Here is a 26,499-nt window from a genome sequence, read left to right as displayed (position 1 = left end):
AGAGAGTGATTGCATGTGAGTGGGGGAGGATCAGGGAGAGAGGGAGAGAGAGAATTCCAAGCAGAACCTGATGCAGGGCTCTATCTCACCACGGTGAGATGATGACCTGAGCAAAAATCAAGAGTTGGGTATTTAACTGACTGAGCCAGTCAGGTGTCCCTCTTTATTAAGGTTTTATAGGAAGATGAAGGGGAGATTTGGAATCAAGAGATTGCCAGTTTCTCCAAACTTGGAAGTGCTCACTATAAACATTTTTAAAATTGAGTTTTTCTTCCATCTGCATTTTACTGTTAAAAGAGAGGATAACGAAAAGATTAGAGTACATTACTTTTTGTGGGATATTTCTCATCATAACAGCTGTTAATTTTTGTAATTTACGATGATACAGATGTGAAAAGGTGTTTTTTTGGTGTAGGGGTAACATGGAGAGTTGTCAATTATCCTACAAATTTTTCTTGAACACTTATTTTATATCAGTTCCTACTTGGAGTGTAGAGGTGACATGGTCTTTGCTCTTGTTGTAAGTATTATTTATATGTTCTAGATCTAACTCTTTTATGTGATAACCGATTTGTAAAACTTTTCTTCCATGTTATGTGTTCTTTTCACTTTCTTTTTTATTTTTAATTTTTTTAATGTTTATTTATTTTTGAGAGAGACCGCATGAGTGGGGAGGGGCAGGGAGAGGGAGACACAGAATCCGAAATAGGCTCCAGGCTCTGAGTGTCAGCACAGAGCCCCACGTGGGGCCCTAGCCCACGAACCGCGAGATCATGACCTGAGCCGAAGTTGGACGCTTAACTGACTGGCCACCCAGGCGCCCCTCTTTTCACTTTCTTAATTGTATCCTTTGAGGTATACTGTTATTGAAGTCCAGTCTATTTACTTTTTTCCTTTAGTGATTGTTCATGTAATATTATATCTAAAACCTTACCTAGTTCATGGTCACAAGGATTTTCTCTTATATTTTCTTCTAAGAGTTTTATAGCTTTAGTTGTTATGTTAAGGTCTAAGGTCAGTTTTGAACAATTTTTGTGTATGATGTGAGGAAGGCGACCAGCTTCATTTTTTTTGCAGTCAAATACTGTACCCCTGTAACTTCATTCTTTTGAACATAGCTATCCAGTTGTCTGGGCGTCACTTGTTGAAAAGACTGTATTTTCCCCAATGAACTGTCTTGGCATCCTTGTTGAAAATCAGTTAATTCTGGGCATATGCATTTATTTCTAAACTCTTTTAATTTTATTCCACTAAGCTATGTATCTATCCTTATGCCTGTACCACACAGTTGTGATTACTGTTAGCTTTGTATTAAGTTTTGAAATCAGAAGGTGGGAGTCCTCCAACTTTGTTCTTCTTTTTCAAGGTTGACTCTGGGTTGCTTGAACTTCTATATGAATTGTAGAATTAGTTTGTCAGTTTCTGGAGAGAAGCTAGCTGGGATTTGATAGGTGTGCATTGAATCTGTAAATCAATTTGGGGAGTATTGCCATCTTAGCAATATTAAGCCTCTGGTTCATGAACATGGGATGTTTTTCCATTTCTTCAATTTCTTTTAACAATGTTTTGTAGTTCTCAGAGTTTACGTTTTGCATGTCCTTTGTTAAATTTATTCCTAAGTATTTTATTCCTTTTGTTGCTATGGTAAATGGAATTAAAAAAAATACTTACTTTCAGAATGCTTACTGCTAGTGTGTAGAAATCCTGCTGAACTCTTTTTTAGTTCTGATAGCTTTATGGTGAATCCCTTAGGGTTTTCCATATATAAGATCATATTATCTGCAAATAGATATATTTCTTTCTTTTCAATTTAGGTGTCTTCTTTTTCTTTTTCTTGCCTAATTACTCTGGCTAGAACCTCCAGTACAATGTTGAAAATAGAAGTGGCAAGAGTAGACCCTTGTAATCTTAGAGGGAAGGCATCCAGTCTTTCACCATTAAATATGATGTTATCTGTGGAGTTTTTGTATGTGATTTTTATAGCATTGAAGAAGTTGCCTTCTATTTCTAATTTGTAGAGTGTTTTTATCATGAACAAAGCTGGAATTTTGTCAGATATTCTTTCTGCATATGTTATGTAAGAAGATAATTTTGTAATTTTTGTTTTTTATTTTATGGGTATCACGTATTATGCTAGTTGATTTTTGGGTGTTAAAGCAACTTTGCATTCCTGGAATAAATCCCTTTTGATCCTGGTGTGTAATCCTTTTTATATATTTATGAATTTGGTTTACTACTTTTTTATTGAGTATTTTCATGTCTATATTCATAAGAGATAATGATCTTTATTTTTTTCTTGCAATGTTCTTGTCTGGTTTGGGTATCAGGGTAAATAGAGTTGGGAAGTTTTCTATGGTATATTTTGGAAGGGTTTGTGAAGAATTGGTATTAATTCTTTAAATGTTTGGTAGAATTCTGTGGTGAAGCTATTTGGGCCTGGACATTTTCTTGTGGGAAAATTTTAAATTTCTAATTCAGTCTTCTTTACTTAATTTAGATCTTTTTGGATTTTCTGTTTTTATTTTACTGTTTGGCAGTCTGTCTTTTTAAGAATTTTTTTCATTTTATTTATGTGATGTAATTTGACGTGCAGTTGTTCATAGTATTCTGTTATGATCTTTTTTATTTCTCTAATTTCAATAGTAATGGCCCCCCCTTATTTTTGATTTTGGTAATTGGAATGCTTCCTCCCTTTTTTCTTGGTCTAATAAAAGGTTTGTTAATTTTGTGACATTTTCAGAGAACCAACTTTTGGTTTTGCTAGCATTATTTTCTATTATTTTTCTGTTCTCTTTTTATTTTCCCTCTATATTATTTCCTTTCTTCTACTTGCTTTAGGTTTGTTTGCTCTTCTTTCTTTTTCTTTTTTTTTTTAATTTTTTAATGTTTATTTTTGAGAGAGAGAGACAGCATGAGCAGGGAGGGGCAGAGAGAGAGGGAGACACAGAGTCTGAAACAGGCTCCAGGCTCTGAGCTGTCAGCACAGAGCCTGACATGGGGCTTGAACTCACGAACCATGAGATCATGACCTGAGCCGAAGTTGGATGCTCAACCTACTGAGCCACCCAGGTGCCCGTTTGCTCTTCTTTAAAGGAGTGTTTTTAATATATTTTAAGACAGTTACTCTTTTAATATATTCATTAAGAGATAGCTTGAACTGAATTTAAATTTTTCCTTCATTTGTAATCTTTGTTATTTGGGACAGAGTAGTCTTAGAAAAATTATTATGTAAAATGAAGAAAATACATACCTCACTGGTGGCTTTGAAAATTAAATGAGGTAAGTATTTAAAGTGCTTAGATGGACTTGACAATTAGTAAATGCTAAATAAATGGTGACAGTTAGTAGTTACTGTTCCACATGGGAATTTGCATGTTTGTAAATCTCAGCCATAAATTTTCACAAATGTGAAAAATATATTTTTTAACTCCAGATGATCAAAAATTTTCAATTAATCAAATCTGAAATGAGATTCTTAGATCACCAAAGTCTCTTTCTGTGAATGTCATAGGCTTTATACCAGTATTTTATTAAAATAATTTTTTTTAAATATAAAGAAGTGATTATTTTTAAATACATTTTGGTAAATAAATGAATGAAAAATTCATATAGCTCTAGACTGGATAACTGCTCTTTTATTTCACAAATTTTGACTGATTAAATTGACCATTTATATATTTTGTGGATCATCAGTCTTTGCCATATATGTTTTCATTCAGATCCTGGCAATTAACCGTGGGGAAAATTTGAAGATACTGACTGTTAAGGTCAACATTTCTGATGGCGTGAAGAATGAATTCTGTAGGTGGTGCATCCAAAACAGGTCTGTTTATAGATTTTTAAAGAATTTCTTTCTTTTCTAAAATAAATATAAATGTTGTGTATGTTTCAATAGGAAACAGGATGTATTGAGTATTTAAATAAATTATTCATATTACTTATCTCTAGGGAGAGGGATTTTTACTTAGTACTTTTTTGTACTGTTGGAATCTTATAATAAGAGTGTTTTCTCTTATGAAAAGCTAAATTAACAAAAACATGCTGTATATGACAGATCTGAAATGTTTTGATCATTAAGGATAATTGAAGCAAAAATATAATTTGTCAGATATAATATAAATCTCTAAAGCTATATATGCAGTTTACCTAAAATATTTTGCACAGTAAAAATGATTGCAGTTAACATTAAATTTATTGGAAATTTCAGAGAAATGTCTAAGCTTATGTAACTTTTTATAATCTTTTTTCATTTGTTAACAGAACCTTTTAAAATTGCACCATATGTTTGTATAGAACTTCTAACTTTTAGTTTTCCCTTTTCAGAGTGTATTTGATCCTTATAACAATCTGGTTCGTTGGTAGAGCTGATTTGTAGCTGCCATTTTGCGAGTGAGAAAAGTGATACAAAGGTCAAGAAGATTGCCTGGCAGTTAGGATATGTAATTCTGTGTAACCTTAAGTTAGGGAGATTGCTGGGAAAGCTATTTGAAGAGTCGGATGAATTTTTCTTTGAGAGGAACCAGTACTGTGTACTTTAGAAATTAGCTCTCTCATCCAACATAGTACTTTCATCAATTCATTGGAAGCCGCTTTGCCAAAAACCAGTTCCATGAAGGATTAACTTGCTTAATGACCAAATAATGCTAACCAAGGACTCATGAAGTGAAATGTCTATCTCAATGTTACTCAGTAGGTAAATTGTGTAAGCTAATTATGTTATAGCCATACATGGAATTCTGTGCAGCCATCTTGAAAAGTTGAGATAGAGCTGAACTTGAGATACAAACATGTCTTACTGGGTTAAAAAGACAGCTTATAATTAGTATTTATAGTATGGTTTCATTAATGGCAAAAAATGTCTGTGTGTAAGAACATTTTTTGGAAAAATACAAATGATCTATTCCATAGCTCTGGTGTGAGATTTTAATTTTCTGTTGTATACTCTCTTGTGGATTTTGTAGGTGTTTTTTTAGTGAATGTTTATTTTCTTTGTAAACAAATAAATTTCATTAAAAATAAAAAGGAAGTAAATACCTAAAAGAAATCATAGATTTAAACAGTAGTGTGAAGAAATTAGATAATTTTAATTTAAAATATGATGAAACTCTGAGATAGTTGCATAGAAAGAACAAAATCTTGAGGCCCCTGGGTGGCTCAGTTGTTAAGCGTCTGACTCCTGATTTTGGCTCAGGTCACAGTCTCATGGTTCGTGGGACTGAGCCCCGCATCGGGGTCTGTGCTGATGGTGCGGATTGGGATTCTCTCTATCCCTCTTTCTCTGCCCCTCTCCCGCTCGGCTCTCTCTCTCTCAAATGTAAATAAGTAAACATTTAAAAACAAAACAAAAAACCCCAAAATTCTAAGAAGCAAATATATCTGAGTTTGAATTCCAGTTATATTACTTCTTACCCTTGTGACTATGAGCATGTTATTTCTTTCTCAGTTTCATTATTGTCTAAATGATAAGTAATACCTTTTTCACATGTTTGAGAGAAGTAAATGATAGTCCATTTAATTGTGTAGCCTTCAGTGGTATCTGTTATTACAAAGTAGTGGGATTATTGTGCATATTTCCTTTTTAGAAATATCTTTTATAAATAGGGGGACAACACCTATCTTATTTTCCTATGAATATTCATAATACTCAGTATCAGTTAAGGAAGTATTAGTTATGGTTTTAGCCTATTATCTTCATACTGAGTAGATGTTAAGGAGTGGTTTCCTTACAGTGATTTAAATGGTTTTTCTTGGCTCATCTATATTTTATTTTATTCAATTCTTCCTCAATTGAATAATTGGTAGTATTATTTAACCTATACTATAATACTTTACTATGGTATAGTGATATGTTTCAGTTACATTCTAGAAGTTTCTCTGTATATAGATAATTGAAGAAACACTTCTATGGGAAGTAAAGACCCAAAACAAGAGCTAGCTAAATTATTTCTCTGGGAACCAAAGAAACATTCTCAGGGAATTGTTTTCTTTTTTTAAAACACATTTGAATGACTGGAGATGCTTACTCAAATCTTTCCTTCTTCATCCTCTTCTGTTTTGTTTATTCTCTATGCCCCTTCTTCTTTCACCTTCCACCTCTCTCATGTATTCATCCATTCAGGTTATATGCTAGATGCTGGAGATCCACCTGTAGCCTTATGCTACAGATAAATACGCTCTTTGTCCTTGGTGACAATATAGTTTAATGGAGAAGATCTTGACAAATGGTTAAGGGTATGCTGAGGTTATAAAGGAGAACTGCAGTGTTTCATGAGTCTGTAACAGGGAACCGTAATGGAGTCTGGGTTGCATGCATATGTAGGTCAGAGACAGAAGGAGAGGAACAAAAAGCAACATGAAATGACGATTGACTTGTAGGCATGGGCCGGATCGATCATACCTAGCCTTCTAGACAGGGAAGGACTTTGTTCTTCTTTATCTTAAGGGTAATGGAAAGCCAATAAAAGGTTTAAACAGAGGATTATCATAATGATCAGTTTGCATTTTAAGATCACTCTGGCTCAGTATAGGGAATTATTTGGAAGGAAACCAGAGTAGATGTGGAGGCAAGAGATAAGGTTTAAGGAAGACTGTTGAGGCTTCCAGAAGGATCAGATAGGCAATGTTAAGGATTTCTGGTTTCTTCCTACTTGCAATGGGGAAACCTTGGTTTGGCCTTAAAGGGAATGATCCCCAGCAGATATCAGGTACATACATCTAAAAAAATCTCTCCTTTAGGGCCTTCCTGCCTCTAAGGACTGTCTTCCTATCTTATTGTCTCATGACCCAGGACTGTGTTCTCTCCTAACTTGCCAAGCTCCATAGCATGATGTATAAGACGCTTAGTGATCTGGGCTCTGCCATGTTTTCTAGCCCCCTCTACCCCCCCACCTGCTCCTGGCAGTTATGCTCTAGCAGTACTAATCTACTTGTAGTCACTTAGACTCATCATGTGCTTTCATGCCTCTGTGCTTTTTCATATGCTATGGTTTCTTACCAGTATGCTTTTCTTTCTGGGTCTTGTTTGATAAAGCACAGTTAATTTTTTCAAAACCCATCTCAGATGCTTCTTCTGGGACATCTTTCTTGACATTGGGCTCTCCAAATTAATAATAACAGTAATAATAATATTAATTTTAATATTAATTATGTGTATCCAATTCATATCCTACTCCTCCCTACCCCTCATGCCCTCAGATAAAGGTGACAGTAGAGAGTTACAGAGATTTGTGTGGAAAGATGTATGTCCTGAAAGCACTTTCATTTAAATTAAAAAACAAAACTATATGCTACTCAGATAATAATCTTCTATGGAAGGGATTCAATTAGTTATTATGAAATCTTTGGTATACTATATAATTGATTCTTGAATGTTTATTCACTGAAGTTTAGTTAATTTCCTACCTGAGATAAGTAAGGGAGATGACAGTGTCCCTAAGGTATATTAATGGTTTATTTTATTATTATTTATAAAGTAAATATTTATTAGTGGTTTATATTTAAGAGTCATTGAAGGGCAAGGGCAGAGATACTCTAGATGGATGGAAACACAGAAGGGGTAAGGCTGAATCTGTCCTTTTTAGCTTATGCTTTTCTCTTATTGTTCTCTATCCAGTGTCCACTGACATTTATATCCATCAGCATGTGTGCAGATACACTGCATGGTAGAGCACTACAGCCTGAGGAGTAGAGTGAGTTCTACTCAGGAATGGCAAGAGGCAAGAGTTAAAACAGAGTTTGTCCTTTGCTCAGTCTACTCTCTCAGGAAGAGATAAAGAAATGGGCAAAGAGGATACATGTTTGTCTTAGCTTTGATGCCATAACAAAATACCATAGACTAGGTGGCTTAAAGAACAGAAATTTATTTTCTCCCAGTTCCGGACACTGTAAAGTCAAGGTGCAGGCTGATTTGGTTTCTGGTGAGAACCCTCTTCTCGGCTTGTAGACTGCTGCCTTCTCACTGTGTCCTCACCTGACTGGGAGAGAGAGGGATGGAGAGAGGGCAGGCTCTCTGATATCTTTTCTTTCAAGGCACTAATGCCATCATGAGGGCCCTTACTCTCACGACTGTATTTAAACCTAATTATCTCCCAAAGGCCCTATCTCCAAATAACATCTCACTGGGGGTTAGAACTTCAATATATTAATTTTAGGGGACATAATTCAGTTCACAGCAGTGCATTAGTCATTTTCTGGTGACTTTTTTTTTTTCTGGTGACTTTTTTATATCTTAATGTTTTCACCATTATTAATAATGCTTCGGGAGACTCTTCCCAGAATAAGAAAGTTTTTTCCTCCTTTAAGTTTTATGTGTGGCTGTGGTTACCAGGTTTTTAAAAATAAGAACTCCAGATGTCATAGTAATAATTTCCAGACATCACAGTCTTTCCTCACAGATTATGTTACTTTGGCTTCGATAAAGTTTTCCCCCTCTTCTGTTCCACTTCCTCTCCCCTCTTCCAGGAGCCCTTTCATGGTCTTGTTATTGTTACATCAGTTTTAGTGTAGGCTTTTCTTTTTTGCAGGTGGAGACCACGTGGCTTTGCAAGGCCGGAGTTAATGAAGATCTTACACAGTTCACTGGATGATTCTTTTAAACGCCTTATTTATCCTCTCCTCTGTAGAGAGTTCAGGTATGTATCTTATTTAATTTTATATACCATTTATTATTATGTATGGTAATACATACATTACCATTAAAGCATGAAGTAAATATTTGTTGATCCACTAACCAGTCCAAAGAACTGAGTCAGAATCACAAAGTAATTATAGTTAAGTCTCAGTTTCAATCTGTAGAGGCAGTCACATGCATAGATCACAAAACGTAACTCTTAGTTACAACATACTTTTCAAATCTTGACCACTTAATGTATACCCCTTCCAGTCTTACAATACCAGTTTTGCACTTCGACAGCCAAGACAAGCAAATGGTTTTATTGATGAGAGATTTGACTTGGGAATAATAAACCAAGAAGTTAATGAAGAATTTAATTGGAAGCGGTTTTTGGAGATAAGAGAACCAAAGACACCATAAGGAAATCCATGGAGCACATGATGCATTTCTTACTATGAAGAGAGAAGGCTAATATATACGTTTTTAACTCCCAACTGGGAGTTATTTGGGTGAATATTATCAGCAATGATGAGTGAATATTAGAGGAGATGATTAAAGTGACCATCTAAGTGGACTAGCAGAAGGACTAAGAGTTACAAAGAACTGCGGAAGAGCTAAGGTGCAGATTGTGAGTTTTTGTCGGGGAGGAGACGGAAAGAAGTTGTGGGAGGCAAAACCCTCTTTCCTGCTTCTCTCTTGCCTTTGTAGTCAGTCTTCAAACCCGCCATTCCCTTCTATATTCCTTCCTATGTGCTTTAGACTTTTCTTCATTCTCTTTTATGGGTTTCAGCAAGGATTACTTGAGAGTAGATTTCCAGCCATCTCTTCAAGCTCACTAGAATTGATAGCAACCTTTATAATGTTTGGCTGTTTTTCTTTTACTGGACTTGGCCATTGACTTTGGAGGTGTTATGAGCAGGGTTTGAGGAGGGGCGCCTGAGTGGCTCAGTTGGTTAAGCGTCCGACTTCGGCTCAGGTCATGATCTCATGGTTTGTGAGTTCGAGCCCCGCATTGGGCTCTGGGCTGACAGCTCGGAGCCTGGAGCCCGCTTCAGATTCTGTGTCTCCCTCTGTCTGCTCCTCTGCTGCTTGCACTCTGTCTCTCACATTGTCTCAAAAATAAACAAACATTAAAGAGTGGGGTTTGAGGAGGTACTATTGAAAAAGACACACAGCTTTTTTAACCAGCTTCTTTTTATCAAAATCATGCATTTTCTTGATTCATCCTTCATAGCTCAGTTGTCCCTTAACAATATTGTTTCGGTTTGAATCCTATTTCATTTCAAGTCTGTGTGAGGTACCATCTCTTGCTTTTGAGTGCTAGGGCATAAAATTTTTAAATAAGGGATTTTGTTTATAATGAAGGAAAAAGAAAATTACTTTATTCAAAATTTTATTTCCTTTTATATATTTTTTCTTTATCTTGTTTTTTCATATTGCATGAAATGTCCAGTAGTGCTTTTGACATTTTTGCATACATTTGATTTGAGTAGCTTTACTGCCTATGGAATGATTTCACTGAGATTTAATGTAAGCCATTTAGGTGTGGGTGTGTTAATGTATAACCCTTCTTTGACTTATATTAGCAGTGGGCAAGCAAGACCACTTTTCTTCTCTTTTTCTAAAATGGCTGTGGTTAAAAAAAATATGTATCTTATTTTAGTCTGTAAGTTGGTTTGCAGACATTGTCTGCAGATGTGTCTCTTGATAGAAATACTTGTAATTACCTGAACAGCAATTGAGGGAGAAAACTCCCAATTGATTTTTCTTTAAGGAAAATTAACTTGATTCTCTAATTAAAAAGAAATTTGTCCTAATGTAGAAAAATTGAAAGAATTAGTAAAACATAAAGAAAAAAGCTCACAAAATTTCACTACCTAGAGATAATCATGAACATATACATTCAGTTCAGTTGACTATATATATATATGTATATATATATATAAGGCAGTCTACTTTGGATTTCTTATTTCTGCAAATATCAAGATTATTCATCCATGTGTCATTTTTCACACCTATCTCTTTCATCAGTCCTGCATTGTCAGTTACCAAGTACTGTCTATTCTCCCATCCATCCTTTATCATACCTTGAATTTCGCCTCCTCTTATTCTCTGTGGTTACGGTTTTAGTTCAGGACATCATAATTAGTTGTCTGGATTAGTCTTCTAGGGTCATAGATGATCTCTGTCTTTGTTTTGCAATAACACATTTCACTTTGCCATCCTAAAACTCTTATCTGATTATTTCATGCTCTTCTACTTAAAATTCTTCAATGGCTCTTCTTTGTCTCTAGGATTAAATCCAGGCTCTTCAGAAGAACATGCCTAACCCTTTGTGGTTGGATTTTGTTTTGACTTATATCTTGGTATTTCTTTTTACCTTAGCATATGAAATTAGTTGGTTTTCCATCGCTTGGAACACTTCCTCTATGTCTTCCATCCACTCTCTCTACCATTGTTTTCTTATTACTCTATTAGTATTCTTTTTTTTTTTTTTTTTTTTTTCTATTAGTATTCTTAATTCACCTGAGAAAGTTCTCCAGTTTAGGGGCACCTGGGTGGCTCAGGTGGTTCAGCATCTGACTCTTGATTTTAGCACAGGTCCTGATATGACAGTGGTGAGATTGAGCCCCACATTGGGCTCCTTGCTGGACTTGGAGCCTGCCTAGGATTCTCTCTCTCTCAAGGGGTGCCTGGGTGGCTCAGTTGGTTAAGTGGCTGACTTTGGCTCAGGTCATGATCTCACTGTTGTGTGAGTTCAAGCCTCATGTCAGGCTCTGTGCTGACAGCTCAGAGCCTAGAACCTGCTTCAGATTCTGTGTCTCCCTCTGTCTCTGCTCCTCCTCTGCTCATGCTCTATCTCTCTCTCTCCTTCAAAAATAAATAAACATTGAAAAAAATTTAAAAAAAAAACCTCCCTGTCTCTCCTGCCCTCCCCCACTCACGCACAAATGTGCATGTGCTCTTTCTCTTTCTCTCTCTAAAAAAAAAAAAAAAAGACTCAAGACAGAAAAGCAGAAATTAGTTAGCTGTGTCTTCAAATGTTTTTTTCATTTTTTAATGTTTATTCATTTTTGAGAGAGAGAGAGACAGACAGACACAGTGCACCAGTGGGGAAGGGGCAGAGAGAAAGGGAGACACAGAATCCAGAGTGGGCTCCAGGCTCTGAGTTGTCAGTACAGAGCCTGACACAGCGCTTGAACCCACAAACCATGAGATCTTGACCTGAGCTGAAGTCAGACACTTAACCGACTAAGCCACCCAGGCAGCTGTGTGTGCCTTTGGATATGTAGATAATTGTACCTCAGCACTGATATGAAATGTACTTTGAGTGGCTTTTGTACTCTTTTCTTGTGGCCGTGGCATAAATTTCTTAACCTAGTCTAATGGCGAAGACATGCTTGTTATGTCTTATTACAAAATTCATTAAGAATTTCAGGACATGATAATGTTCAGGGCTTTTGTTAAGATGAATGGTGTTGAAAACTTAGTTTCCAGTGGACTTTTAAGTCCATCGTGGACATATATATTTTATCCTAGAAAAAGCTTTAAAATTAGACTCTTACTAACTTCTTTGGAGTAAGCTGGGAAGTTATGTACATGAGGCAAGATTCTGGACTGCTTACTGGTATCCTTGATCATGTCACATCTCTGTGAGAATGACAGGGTGGGGACTCAGTGTGGGGAATGGAATTGAATGATTAGATACTCAGATTCGTACAGATAAAAGTGTAAAAGTTTAAGTGTTGATAGAAGAGATTACTTAGGATTTGATAATTTATCACTAATTTTGTGTTTGTGGGCACCTGGGTGGCTCAGTCAGTTAAGCGTCCAACTTTGATTCAGATCATGATCTTGCAGTTTGTGAGTTCGAGCCCTGCTTCGGGCTTTGTGCTAACAGTTCAAACCCTGGAGCCTGCTTCAAGTTCTGTTTCTCCTCTCTGTTTCTCCTTTGCTCACACTCTGTCTCTCTCTTTCTAAAAATAAAGAAATGTTACAAAAAAATTAAAACAAAAACTAATTTTGTGTTTGTATATTTAATCAGCTGGTAAGCTTTAACTTGACATTCTATGTGATGTCCAAGTCTTTATATGCTCTATTTCTCTCACATACACAGATATTTATAGATATAGATTTTTGCATAGAGCAGATAGAGAAGGAATATAGGCATGACAAACTCCTCAGATTTGCTTCAGAATTATTTGTGGTTCCATGTATTACTGCAGTTAGCAAAAATCGACTCATAGTATAATTTTATATATGATGTTTTTTTCCTTTATTTTTTATTTATTCTTTATTTTTTTTTGAGAGAGAGAGAGGAGGAGCAGAGGAGGGACAGAGGGAGAAGGAGAGAATCTTAAGCAGGTTCCATGCTTAGCGCAGAGCCTGACATGGGGCTTGATCCCACGATCCTGACATCATGACCTGAACCTAAATCAAGAGTCTGTCACTTAACTGATTGAGCTACCTAGGTGCCCCTCCTTTATTTTGTTACAATAAGTATTCCTGTGAAGAATAAGTGGAATGAATTTTGTTCTTTTTCAGGAAGAGACTTTGGGTGAATGAAAAACTAAATCCGTTCTTTTTCCTTTTATTTTTCGGTTTCTAAAGGGCCAAACTAACATCAGATGCAGAGAAGGAATCAGTAATGATGTTTGGACGGAACCTTCGTCAGCTCCTTTTAACAAGTCCTGTTCCAGGGCGCACCCTGATGGGGGTGGATCCTGGTTACAAACATGGTTGCAAATTGGCTATAATTTCTCCTACCAGTAAGCACATCTTTCAGCTTTTCAAATAAAAGTTGGTTGGCTGGTCATAACTTTTACATGGTATATGTTGTGAGGGTTTGGAAATTATGTTAATTTTTGAGGCTTAGAAAATGGTTGTCTCACATATATGGAAACTAGAAAATCAAACTTCATATTTGTCTTCTTTGGTGACCAAAAGTCTCAACATACTACTATCATTTATGAACTTTCCTATGTCACAGTGGAGATATTGAGGATTAACTAGACTCAATCTTTAATAACTATCCTCTAACAACTTCTGTTTATTGTAGTGTATTTATATATGATGCATTTTAACTCTGTATATATTTTAATACCAGAAATTTTTGTTTTGCCCAGCATTTTTTCCCTTACTCTCTACTTTTTCTGTTGCTCTTTATTTCTTACTGCATTTCTGTGTTATTATTTGAGATCATTTTCTTTCTGCCTGACACTCTAACTTGTTAAATTTAGTGTGGGGTCAGCTGGTGACAAATTGTGTCAGTTTTTGTCTAAAATATTTCTGATTTGCCCTTGTTTTTGAAGGATATTTTTGCTGGGTATAGAATTCGGGATTGGTGTTACTTTCAGTACGTTAAAGGTGTCATTTCATTTTTTGTTGGTGTTTTTTCCCACCTCTGGCTACTATACTTTTTGTTGAGAATGAAAAATCAACCAAAAATCTTATTATTGCTCCTCTGAAGGTAATGCTATTTTTTTTCCTCTGACTGCTAAGATTTTCTTTGGTTTTCAGAGATTTTCTTATGATGTGCTTAGTTGTGTGTGTGTGTGTGTGTGTGTGTGTGTGTGTGTGTGTGTGTGTGTTTGTTGTTGTTTTGTTTTGTTTTTTGCTGGGTTTTTTGCATGAATTTGGCTTGGGGCTTGTAGAGCTTTTTGCATTTCTTTCTGGGATTCCAGCTACATGCATATTAGATCTTTCAACTTCTTCTGTTTTTCATTCTTCTATTTTCTATTGTTTGTCTTTATATTAATTATGTTTTATTGTATGTCTGATCTGCAATTAAAGCTATCTATTGAGTTCGTTATTTAAATTTCTATGTTTTTAAGTTTTGGAATTTTCATTTGGTGCTTACAAAAATTCATTTCAGTTCTATAGTGAACTTCACTTTAAATTTTTTTTAACTTTTATATTTTTCTTATACCTTATGGTTCTCTTATTTATTTATATTATTATATGCTATTATAGATTACATGTAATATATATATAAAAGGATATTATTATATCCTGTTATATTTATTCTTGTGTTTCTTTTGGTTTTGTTTTTTCTTTCTAAAATAACTTTTTCTTTTATGCTAATTCACTTTTGAATTCTCATTTCTGGGGTTTTTTAATTCTGATTTATGTTATTCTTTTTTTATGATTTTTTTGTAGATCATTCTTCTATATTAGGTTACCATTTTTCTCTGTTTTGTGGACACATCTTTCTGTGTCCTCTTTTTAATTTCCTGTTTTTAAAAAATAATCATTCTATATGGCATTTAATTGTGATCCTTTTCTGTTGGTCAGTTTTATATAAAATTCATTTTCTCCAACTTTTAGGATAGAACACCAGGAAAGGTTTTCTAACAGTATATCTCTAGAACTGTCACTTATTTTTTTCCCAAAATTATTGTGGGGGAAAAGCTCCTCTGTATCTATATGAATAAAGAGATGGTCTTCTACTTTCTGGAGTCTGTTTTCCCAGTGCTTTCCTCCCTTTTACTGGGACTTTCACTCCCTTTTCCTTTGCCCCTTTTATCCTTGCCTTGCTCAGTGTGGATATGATTCTCAACAGTTTGTCCTCAGTTGGGGTTTTTGTCTTGAAAAGCATATTCTGCTTGTTTGTTTCAAGAGTTCATAGAGAGCAAGGTTTTCCAATCCTGCCTGAACTCAATGGGCAACCTTTATACTGACCTATAAATTAAGAGTGTGCAAAGGTCTTTTTCCCAGGGAAGTGCTTTTTGATATTTTTGGTCCATGAGATACTTCATTGCTTCTTTCTTCTTGCTCCCACAGAAATGCCCATACATGTCGGCCTTGATAGTTATGTTATTCCCAATTGATCATCCTTTGGTTTTCTGGAGATGCTTTGTTATAGATATAGTCATGGGTTTTTCATTTTGCAGTTCTACTTGGTCTGTTTTTTTTTTATGGTGTACATTTTTACAGTAAATGGGAAGTATATTTTATTAGTGTTTTTTCCTGCATCTGTTGAGATAACATATGTATTTGTGTTTGGACATGATATTATTTGTACTACTTGTAAGATGACTTTAAAAATACCATATACACTCCCACACGTATATATGTATGTATATATTTTCAATCTGTTTTGGTAAGACATTTCCAAGAATTTATCCATTGTATCATTTAATCTGAATTAACATGAAGTTGATTATCATAGTCTGTATCTTTTTAATGTGTGCTGAAGCTCCAGTAATATCCTCTTCTCATTACTAATATGATTTATTTGTATCTAACTTTTTTTTTAAGTTATTTGTGTCTTCATTCTTTCTCTTGATAGGTATTGCTAAAAGTATGTGTTTTTCTCAAGTGATTTTTAACTTTAAACTTCACCAATCCCCTCTATTATATATATTTTTTTCTGTTTCATTAATTTCTGTTTTTAACTTTATCATTGCTTTCCTTCTGCTTTCTTTGAGATTTTGTTGTTTTTTTCATAACATTCTAAATTGGTCACTTAGTTCATTATTTCTGTTCTTGAGGTCATTACCATCAAATATATTTTTCACTGAAATATAATATAGAGAAGCACACAAGTCATAAATATGCAGCTGAAAGAATTATACAAGGTAAAGAAATTCACATATCTGTTTATACAAGGTAAAGAAATTCACATATCTGTAACCCAAAAGAAGAAATAGAATAGTATCACAACATTGCCTGGCACATAGTTAATATTCAGTAAATGTTAGCTTGGTATTAGGTGTTGTTAAAAACCATTTCTCTTTTAGGCATCATGACATTTAATCTAATGATTTTGTTAATAATAATAAATAGCAAAGTAGTGTCCTTGTAACTTTGGAAGTAAGAAAATTTTAGAGTACTTTGGGAAAATTCAGTTTAGTGAATATGAATGATTCATGCAGCATTTTAAAAGACAAAGCAGTTCTCTTTTTTGGTTCAGATTGCTCAATCAGATCATCTGTGTGTTATGTTTTGTAATTTGTTACAAACTGTCTTCTTATTTTCATTTTTTCTAAGGTCAGATACTTCATACTGATGTGGTTTACTTGCATTGTGGACAAGGCTTCCGAGAGGCAGAGAAAATAAAGAGGCTTTTGCTGAATTTCAAGTATGAAAATAAGTAACATTTTGAGTACTTCACTGTCTCAGCCAATCAGAGATACCTTTGACGCTTCTAATTTGGAGGGAGGGATTAAGGGAAGTGCCTTGGTGAGAGAGAAGGAACCATGTAAAACAATGCTGGGGCAAATTGCTGGAGAACTCTACATTTGGAGACTCAGGAGGGACACTGCTCCCTTCCTCTGCCGCCTTCACTAAACAAAGGTGGTAATATGAGCAAAAGTGAGCATTGACTTCTTTTATTTGGGCTTCCTCTGTCTCCTTCTCTCTCTCTCCCTCACTTCCTGTCCGTCTGTCCTTCCTGCCTTCTTTCCTCTTCCATTCTTTTTCATGGACTTGAGGATTTGAATGGATATGATAGTAGTTTGAAGCTTCAGAGATTACTTGACAATATATCACGTAGTTCAGGCATGACGTCTTCATTATGGCGTGGAATGTACCAGAGTTTCTTATCCATGTCTAAATTTGGTTCCTTCTAGATGGGAAGTAAGCTGATTGTTCTTAATTGTGTCACAGTGAAATATTTGTCCACTGCCTCCCATAGCAAATGCAGTGGCATTGCCCTTAATTCTACCTAAGTCTGTGTCTCCCTTGTGATACAATGGAGAGAGTAAGATCATCGTATGATAGTATTTGTGCATTCTGTACGTTTTCTCCTGATTGATTTAGAAGCATGCCTTGAGCTCATTCCATTTCTCATCTTGTTTATCCCTTGAAGCTGCAGCACAGTGGTGATTGGAAATGGAACTGCCTGCCGGGAAACAGAAGCTTACTTTGCTGACCTGATAATGAAAAATTACTTTGCACCACTGGATGTTGTTTACTGGTAAGGATGTTAGGAATGTTTGTTTTCTTTGAGGGACAGGGGAACTTCTGTAGTTCCTTCTGTGATGAGTTCTCTCTTCTCTTTTTATGATATGCCTCTTTTTTGCCTGTAGACCATGTCTTGCTGTTCACGAGAGCTTTGCAGAACAATGTAAAGTGTCTGTCTCTCAGAGAAATTTGAGTTTCAGTATCCTGAAAACTCTCACAGGAATAGCAATATAGGACTTACCTGTTTTCATGGGGTTTTCCAGGCTGTACCTTGCATGAGGGCTCTAATTAACTACTAACTGGTACATAGGACTGTGGATAACTTAGCTTTTTTCTCCCAAAGTTCTGATGCCTATAAATTGTTGGTTTTCAGAACTGAGAGCCAAGGTAAGTATTATACATTCAGAGCACTTCTGATATTCCTTTCTTATTTGTGTCTTCATCACAGGCTTTCATTTCATATAGTTATCTAGTTAACTTCTGAATAGCTTTGGATTCGCATCACCCATTTCTCTAGTCCTGCCCCTAGAACTATAATAGTTGTACTTTCGTTCACCATTGTTTTCTTACTTTCCCTTTGTACCTCAGGTAGCCATGCTTACCTTTTCCAAACTACAGTAGAATATTAAGTTCTTAAGAGTTTAATTCTACAAGAGAAGAGAATTACTATACCTGATATCTAGGGAAGAGTGCACGAGCACCATTTTCCACTCCTGTTTGAGAAATATCATAACTAACTATAAGTCACAACTGATGAGTATGTGACTGACAGGACCAACAAACAAAACCTAGCATGAGAAGAATTCTAGGATCCATGGAGATAGGCCAAAAGAGGGGGGGCCTCGTATTTAGTATAGCGTTCCACGTGCCAAGAGTGTAATCAAGATGTCAGGAAAACAAATGCAGAGTAACCGAAGGGGATTAGGAAGTCAGGGACAAACTGTAGGTACCACAGGGCCATGGTCAAGGAAAGGACCAGATTGAAATGTCTACCTCAGCTTTTTTCCCTCTCCCTCTTCTTGTTCAGGGTAGTGTGGGGAATACTGGGGATCTTCCCTATCCTGGGAAGTGTGCATATACATCTAGTCCTTTTGAGAACCTAATACAAGGACCTGATAGAGCTAATTCAGTTTATTTCAGGCAGCTTCTCTGATTTTTCTGTAACTTGTTCATGTTACTTTCCTAAAAATATCTTGGGTACATTTTAAGTGCTTATAAATAGAACTTTCAGGGCACCTCAGTGGCTCAGTTGGTTAAGTGTCTGACTTCGGCTCAGATCACTATCTCACAGTTCGTGGGTTCGAGCCCCGTGTTGGGCTCTGTGCTGACAGCTCAGAGCCTGCAGCCTGCTTCAGATTCTGTGTCTCCCTCATTCTCTTCCCCTCCCCCACTCATGCTGTTTGTCTCTGGCTCAAAAGTAAATAAACATAAAAAAAATTTTTTTTAAATAAATAGAACTTTCAAATCATTGAAAATATTAAATAGTGAAGGTTTCTTGAATTTTTCTGGTTTTGCTTATGGAGTATCCGTTGACTGAACTTTCAGCAATATCTTGCCGTGGAAAAGATGAATTTTGGAGTCCGACAAATCTAGGTCTGTCTTTTTTGTCACCATTTACTGGCCAGGCAAGTTAGGAAGACTTCCTGTGCCTCTCTGAGCTTCACTTCACTTCATCTTTAAAATGGGGAGTAGTTTTGCTTTCAGTAACACTTTGAAGTTTTCTTCATAATTATCTTGTATATTAAATATTAAAACTTTCTTTTGTATTTATCTCCTTTTGTGTATCTATTAAGAATTATTTTACTACATTACTTTATCTCTGTATAAAAGAATACCATTTTTTATGTTAATTTTGTCCCTAGCCATAGCACAGAATTCTTTCATTGTTTATAATTAGCTTTTTAGTTGATTCTCTTGGATTTCTAGGTAAATGGTCATATCATTTGCAAAAGATGATGAATTCCCTTTCAAGTTCTATACCTTTTGATTTTCTGCTCGTTTAATGGTACTATGCAATATCTTTGAAAAACTATTAAATATTAGTAATGATATTAGACCCTTTTTTTTCCTTCCTTTACTTTTATGAGAATGCTTCTAGCACCTCCCTCAAGTCTAATACTGACTTTTGTATATTTCTCAAAAATCACTTAAAGGAAATCTTTTTTTTTCATGCATGTTGAAAAATACTGATTCCTTTTTTATTGTTTTAAAAATCAAGAAAGAACGTTTATGCTTCTTTAGAATTCTGCTGTAATTGTGTGTGTTTTTTCCTCTTTTGGTCTATCATTATGCTGAATTATAGTAGTAGATTTCTTACACTTGAACCATCTTTGCAGTTCTGATTTGAGCCCCACTTAATCATAGTGTATTTTTTATGTACTGTAAATCTGTTTGCTAATATTTTAGTAGGTGGTTTTGAAGTCCTTAAACAATGCAAATACCTAATCAGAATTTATAGTGAGTGCTTTAGGAAAATCAGCTGATTTCATTTTTTTGTCAGTTCACCTTGCCTCTACAGAAAACACTATTTTCTCATCTAACACTTTGAAGTTACATTACAGACTATATTGAAGTTGAAATTTCCATACTTTCTTTCGCAGTCATTTTTACTACCCCCTGTACAGATAATCTGATATGCATTAGTATAATCCTGTCAGTTATTCATTCTGAAAAATCTTTTCCTAACACATCCACCAGCATATTTTCTCTTATCTGTTCTTTCCAATACTTTTTCCTTGGCATATCTGTCATAGGTTAACATACTGTGTGACTTACCTCCTGACTCATAAACCCCATGTACTTTGACCCATCCATCCAACTTCCCTATCCCATTTCTCTCCCTACTCTTAAAATATCTTAGACTCTACTATTTATACATACTATGGGGGAAGTCTTTGAAAGCTTCAAATCCCAATTACTAAAGGAGGAAAAAAAACCCTGGAATTAAGTTGTAGAACTTAATTAGAACTATGCTAAGGCTTACTTATACATGTTTAAAGTTGGAAGTGTACTATAAACTACACATTAGACTTCTTTCTTCTTCTTTCATTCCAGTAGTGTGTCAGCCATTTCATAGAAAAGAAATATAATTTAAGGAATCGCAATTTTGTTGCTTGAGTTGTTGTATCTTCCAGAGTCTAACTGAAATGCAGAGAAAAGCTTGAACCTCGAAGGGTTAAACTCATTTGTTAAAAATGCCTAAGACTGAAGGTAATGAAAATCTTTTGCCTTAAAATTAAAAAACAAACATCATTTCTTTAAAGATTTTAATATTTATTATCACACGTTGGAAAACACAGATAAGTGATAGGTTTTTCTATTAGCAAAATTGTTATTTATATTTTAGAGCATTTTTCTAGATTGTGTGTGTATGTTATAAAAAGGAACCCACACTGTACATGTTTTACATTTCTCCCACTTAATATATTCGCATGCCAATAAATGGACTTTACAAAATCGTTTAAAATTACTACAGATAAACTCTTATATGAACTTCTATTTTATTTATTTATTTATTTATTTATTTATTTTTTAACGTTTATTTATTTTTGAGACAGGGAGAGACAGAGCATGAACAGGGGAGGGTCAGAGAGAGGGAGACACAGAATCTGAAACAGGCTCCAGGCTCTGGGCTGTCAGCACAGAGCCCGACGCGGGGCTCGAACTCACGGACCGCGAGATCATGACCTGAGCCAAAGTCGGCCGCTTAACTGACTGAGCTACCCAGGCGCCCCTGAACTTATATTTTAGACATTCCTCATTGTGTGACAGCTGGCTTTTTCTAATCATCACCATTATCAGTAAAGCTATAATAAATGTTTTTGTGCTTAGATCTCTACACATCCTTTATTTCTTTACAATACATTCTAAGAAATGGAGTACAGGTTTAAAGATGTACCTGACCACTGCTCCTAAACTGAAATATGCTTAATTACCAAACTGAGTCTATTACTGAGATTATTTCCCTGCTATTTCTCCTTCTTCTCATTGTGTTGGCTAATTTGGGATGTCATTGCTTAAAAACATTTATGTCACAAGTCCATATAAAGGTCCAGATAAAATGGTAAGGAAAGAAAGGATTTCTTATTGTGAAATATATCCAAAGAATATAGAACCTCTGTATACAGTTTAAAGATGAGTAAAGTGAATGTCCTTGTTCCCAGCTTTTAGGCTCCTTATGTGTTTTTCCGTGGAGTGCCTCCACCCCATGTAATCACTGTCTTGGGTGGTATGAATTATTGCTTGAGAAAATTTTCAAATATTTGTAGGGCTTTTGAACTTCATTGCCATGCTGTCTTTTAGAGTGACTCTGCCAATTGATACTCTTACCTAGGGTGTCTGTTCCCATTTTCCGGGGACCTTGGGTATTAGTACAGTGCATGCTTGCTCTGTCATTTTTGTTTCAATTACATAGTTGAAATCCCAGCATCACTGGTTATTAACTACTTGTGTGAGTTTGGACAAATTACCTAACCTTTCAGTTTCATCATCCATAAAAGGAGATGATAATAGTACCCATTTTACAGAACTGTTGTGATGGTTAAATAATAATAAATATAAATGTATATATAATATATATATATAAACTGCTTATAACAGTATTTAGCATATACTTGTGTTATTAATGAAGTCAAATATATTTTTGTATGTTCACTGGCCATTTCTGGATTTTTTTGTGTATGTGTGGATGGCATGTGTCCTTTGCTCATTTTTTTTTCTTTTGGAGGTTTTCATCTTGTTCATAATGTTTTGTACATGTTTTTATATATTAATTATTGATCGATTTGTCCTAATTTTTTGAGAGACAAAGTGAGACAGCATAAGTGGGGGAGGGGCAGAGAGAGAAGGGGGACACAGAATCTGAAACAGCCTCCAGACTCTGAGCTATCAGCACAGAGCTCGATGCAGGGCTCGAACTCATGGACTGCAAGATCGTGACCTGAGCTGAAGGTGGACACTTAACCGACTTAGCCACCCAGGCGCCCCTGATTTGTCCCAGTTTTTGCAAATTATACAAGTAGTTTTCTCTATTTTGTGTTTAAATTTAAGAATTTAAACCTTATTTCATATAGAATTCTAAATTTTATTTTTTAAGATGTATCTGTCTTTTTTCTTAATGGCTTTTGAGTTTTTTATTATTCTTGCGTCTAGAATATTAAAAAGCTTATTAGTATTTGTAGAAAATATGAACCTCTCCTATATCCGGAGAATCCGTTCTGCTAGTCTTCTGGAGGTTTTCTGGGTTATTTAGGCAGGTGTAGGTGGAATCTAAGTGATCAGCAGGACGAGGTGAGCCCAGCGTCCTCCTATGCCACCATCTTCCTAAACCTCTCCTATATCCAAGAATATCAAGGTTTTTTTTTTTTTTAAGTGCAAGTTTTTATTTCCCTAATTTTTCTTTAAGTGTTTTGACTTTTCTTTGTGAAGACATAAAACCTCATTATTTTCTCAGTTACTTATATGGTTGCTTTAAAGCTTTATTCTTTAAGAAAGAAACTAAAAATTAACCAGAGAACCTTAATCAGCTTAGGTAACAAAAACAAAGAGTTGAAGGCTGTAAATTAGCTTGAGAGTAGTTTTGAAAGAAGAATGGATGCTGATTTTTCCCTTTCTTTCTTAAGGCCTTTGTGACCAGCTGTAGTATTTTGTAAACAGAGCCATCTGATTTCTTTCTTTTCCTCCTGTCTTCTCCTTCCTACTTTCTTTCTCCTTCCTCATTTTTCTCCTCCTTCTCTTTCTCCTTTTTTGTCTTTAATTCTCTTGTTTGGTTTCACCTTATTTTAGTCACTTCCTTTTGTTTGGCAATTGATTATTTTTGATCTTTGATGTATCTTTAGTTTTAAACCTGTTAGTAAAAACTTATCAGCCATAATTTCAGTATTTATTTCCAGGCATGGGTAGTATGGGATTTGTCCATAACCTGTTTAAAGTTAATTTTTATACATGGTATAAAGTTCTTTTTTTTGCCTATAACTATGCACTATTCCAGTACTATTTGTGAAAGGTTTTCCTTTCCCCATTGAACCGCTTTGACATCCTTCTTGGAAATCAGCTCACCATACACCTGTGAATGTATTTCTGGAGTCTATTCTGTTTAATTGATCTATATATCTTAACACTAACAAGTCATGAAATTACATAGTGTAAGTCCTTCACTTTTGTTCTTTTTAAAAATTGTTTTGGCTATCGTAGGGCTTTGTTCTTCTACATAAACTGTAGAATTAGCTTTCCATTTTCTACAAATGGTCCTGCTGGGATTTTGATTGGGATTAAGTTGGCTCTACAATTTAATTTGTGGAGAATTGACATCCATTCATGTAATTTTTTATTTTATTTTAGTGTAGTTGACACATGATGTTACATTATTTTCAGGTCTAGGATGTAGTGATTCAACAACTCTGTACATTATACTATGCTCGCCACAAGTGTGGCTGCCATCTGTAGTAATTTTTATTGTCAGTTCTATTTTTCATTTCTAGAAGCTCTGTATTTTTTCAAACCTGCTTGATCATTCTTATAGTCTTTTGTCATTCCTGAATATATTTTCAAATCTATCGTTTACTTCCTTAATCATACTAACCATTGTTATTTTATAGTCTGTGATAATTCTAGTAATGACAATCCTTGAAAGTCTATTTCTGCTATCTGTTTTTACTGCTGGTTCTGCTGTTTTGTTTCCTTTTCTGTTCGGTTAATTTATATTGAAAACTTCTATTTTCATGGAACTTTATCTGTGGGAATTCATCGAGGCCTGCATTGATGGGGAGATGCTTCAATGAGGATTTGTACTTACTTCTGTCAGGCTCCTGTAGACACCACTGGTTTGGAATCACTTAAATTCCCAGGTTGAGATTTTTTTTCTGGCTACCTAGGTATTGTGAATTTCGGCTGCACACTAGAGAGATGACTTATTGTTCCATGTTCTCATCAGAGATTCCCCCTATGACAAGGGTTGAGATAGTCCATTTTTTAGCACAGTATCCAGGGGGTAGGGTTTAGTGAGCTTATTTTTCTTTGACCCTTATACTGGGGGTTAACCCTTTAGGACCATATATATATATATATATATATATATATATATATATACTGGGGGTTTAACCTGGGGGTTTTATATGTGTAAGGGTAGTTGGGGGAGTCTTTTCTTAACATATATTGTAGGTGGACCCTGGGTTTTATATTTTAATCCTCTAGTTGTGTGAAGCTCTGTGAGACCTTGAAGATGGAAAATAAAATTCACCTGGTTGAGCACCTGCCCTCAGGTGAATGTCAGCTTCAGAAATCAAGGTTCCCACATTCACTTCACTTTTTTTTAGCTTGAGTATTTCTTTCTTGCCAATTTACTTTTTAAATAAGAAAATGTATTACATCTAGGACTTTTTGTTGTTTTCAATAAAATATCGGTCCAGGAGACTGATCTTCCATATTACTGGCAAACAAGGTTATAACTTGATTTTCTATTTTTGTTTGCCTCCCCTCCACTTGCTTTTCTGTTTTTAATCTACTTTAAATTTAAAATTTGGTGTTTTCAGACATGAAAGACATAAAACATAAGGTAAAATTCAGTCATCATTTTTAATCATCTCAGTTTACACTTTTGAATTAAGAATTACTTATTTCTTTTATTTGCTTACTCTGGGTATGAATGCCTACTGAAACGTGTGTGACATTGTTCTCTGGCAATTATATATATATATGTATGTATATATTTTGAAGCATGCTTAAAAGAGATTTTGAAAAATCCAGGAAAATACAAAGAGGAAAATAAAAATAATGTGTAATCTCACCAAGAATGGTATCAATATTTTTATATATTTTATTTGTGTATTCATTCCACAAGTATTTATCACGTGTAAACGTGTCATCGAATGAGATAGACTCAGTAAAGGTGCAAGAAGAAAACAACTACTTCTTTCCCTCCCATGCCCACTCAACTCATGTTTGGAGTAGTTCTTTCATCCCTGGCTGAAATAATAGGTCTCAGCTCTGTCAGTCCTGAGAACAGTCTCACTTCAGTAATTGAAATATCTTCTTTAGTGTAATAATCAAGCCTCCAAACTTGATAGGCATTAAATTCCATGTCATGTCTGTTTCACTCTGGGAAGCACCACTTCACCCTAGGGGTTTGCAGGGGGCATGGTTAGCTTCCTCACTCTTCCCTCCTTGTTATTGTTTTCTTTCTTCTCAACCCACTAGCTGAATTTTCTGATTCCTTTAAGTATAGTGTTCAGAGTTGGGAAGAAGTGAATAGTCTACACAGTGGTGACAGTTGCAGTTTGAGCATAGGGCCCTCTGGGTGGCGCACATGCAGTTGGTAATTTATATGGGGTGTTTTTTAAAAACTTGACTTTTATTTTTGTTACCTGAAATCTTTCCCAATAGGATCTTTGAAATGTCATTGCTGTGACTTGGCAGATAATATTCTCAGGCTGACCCTGACCCCCCTTCTTCAGTCCTGGGTTTTAGGCAGACTGCTGTTGTCTGAATCACTTTGCTACTCAGTCCTCTTGGACAGAATCTCTTTAGAGCACCCCACCCCCCAACACTTCCTTCTACAGGCCTGTTTGGTTCATACATCCTTGTCTCCTCTAAAAGGGGGATCAGCAACTTATCCCTGGTACAGATCTCTGCCTTTGTTATTCTCTCTCTGTCTCTTTCTCTCCCCTTGCATCCCCTCGCCTACCCCTGTGCTTGTGGTTTGCATCTGTTCTCTTTCTAATGTCACACTCACATATTGGACCCAGGGAGGCCCCTCTCACCTGGCACAGGGGGAGTGGGACACTCCTCTCCGTGAGATTTTCAGATTTTCAGGCAGCAGGAGAAAAGCCACAGCATTCCAACAGTCTTCTTCAAGAAATGTTCTCTTTCAGGGGTGCCTGGGTGGCTCAGTCGGTTAAGTGACCAACTTCGGCTCATCTCAATGCATAGAATGCCGTTGAGGCATTCTATGAATAATTTTTTTTTTTTCTTTTCTAGAAGAAGGC

General features: G+C 35.5%; 1 protein-coding gene across 6 annotated transcripts in view; it reads left to right on the top strand.

Annotated features, from left to right (window-relative positions):
• Positions 1–26,499, top strand: part of SRBD1 (S1 RNA binding domain 1) — a 199,460-nt gene that overhangs the window by 42,013 nt on the left and 130,948 nt on the right. For all 6 annotated transcript variants that reach the window (XM_042981316.1, XM_007097854.2, XM_042981314.1 and 3 more), the window contains exons 10-14: positions 3,720–3,823; positions 8,523–8,630; positions 13,223–13,380; positions 16,604–16,694; positions 17,424–17,531. In XM_042981316.1, the coding sequence (XP_042837250.1) occupies positions 3,720–3,823; positions 8,523–8,630; positions 13,223–13,380; positions 16,604–16,694; positions 17,424–17,531 (569 nt within the window). The remainder of the gene's footprint in view (positions 1–3,719; positions 3,824–8,522; positions 8,631–13,222; positions 13,381–16,603; positions 16,695–17,423; positions 17,532–26,499) is intronic.

The sequence above is a fragment of the Panthera tigris genome, chromosome A3 (assembly GCF_018350195.1).
Source record: "Panthera tigris isolate Pti1 chromosome A3, P.tigris_Pti1_mat1.1, whole genome shotgun sequence".
NCBI lineage: Eukaryota > Metazoa > Chordata > Mammalia > Carnivora > Felidae > Panthera > Panthera tigris.
The sequence above is the reverse complement of the archived record's forward strand: the minus strand, read 5'-3'. Positions and strand labels throughout refer to the sequence as shown.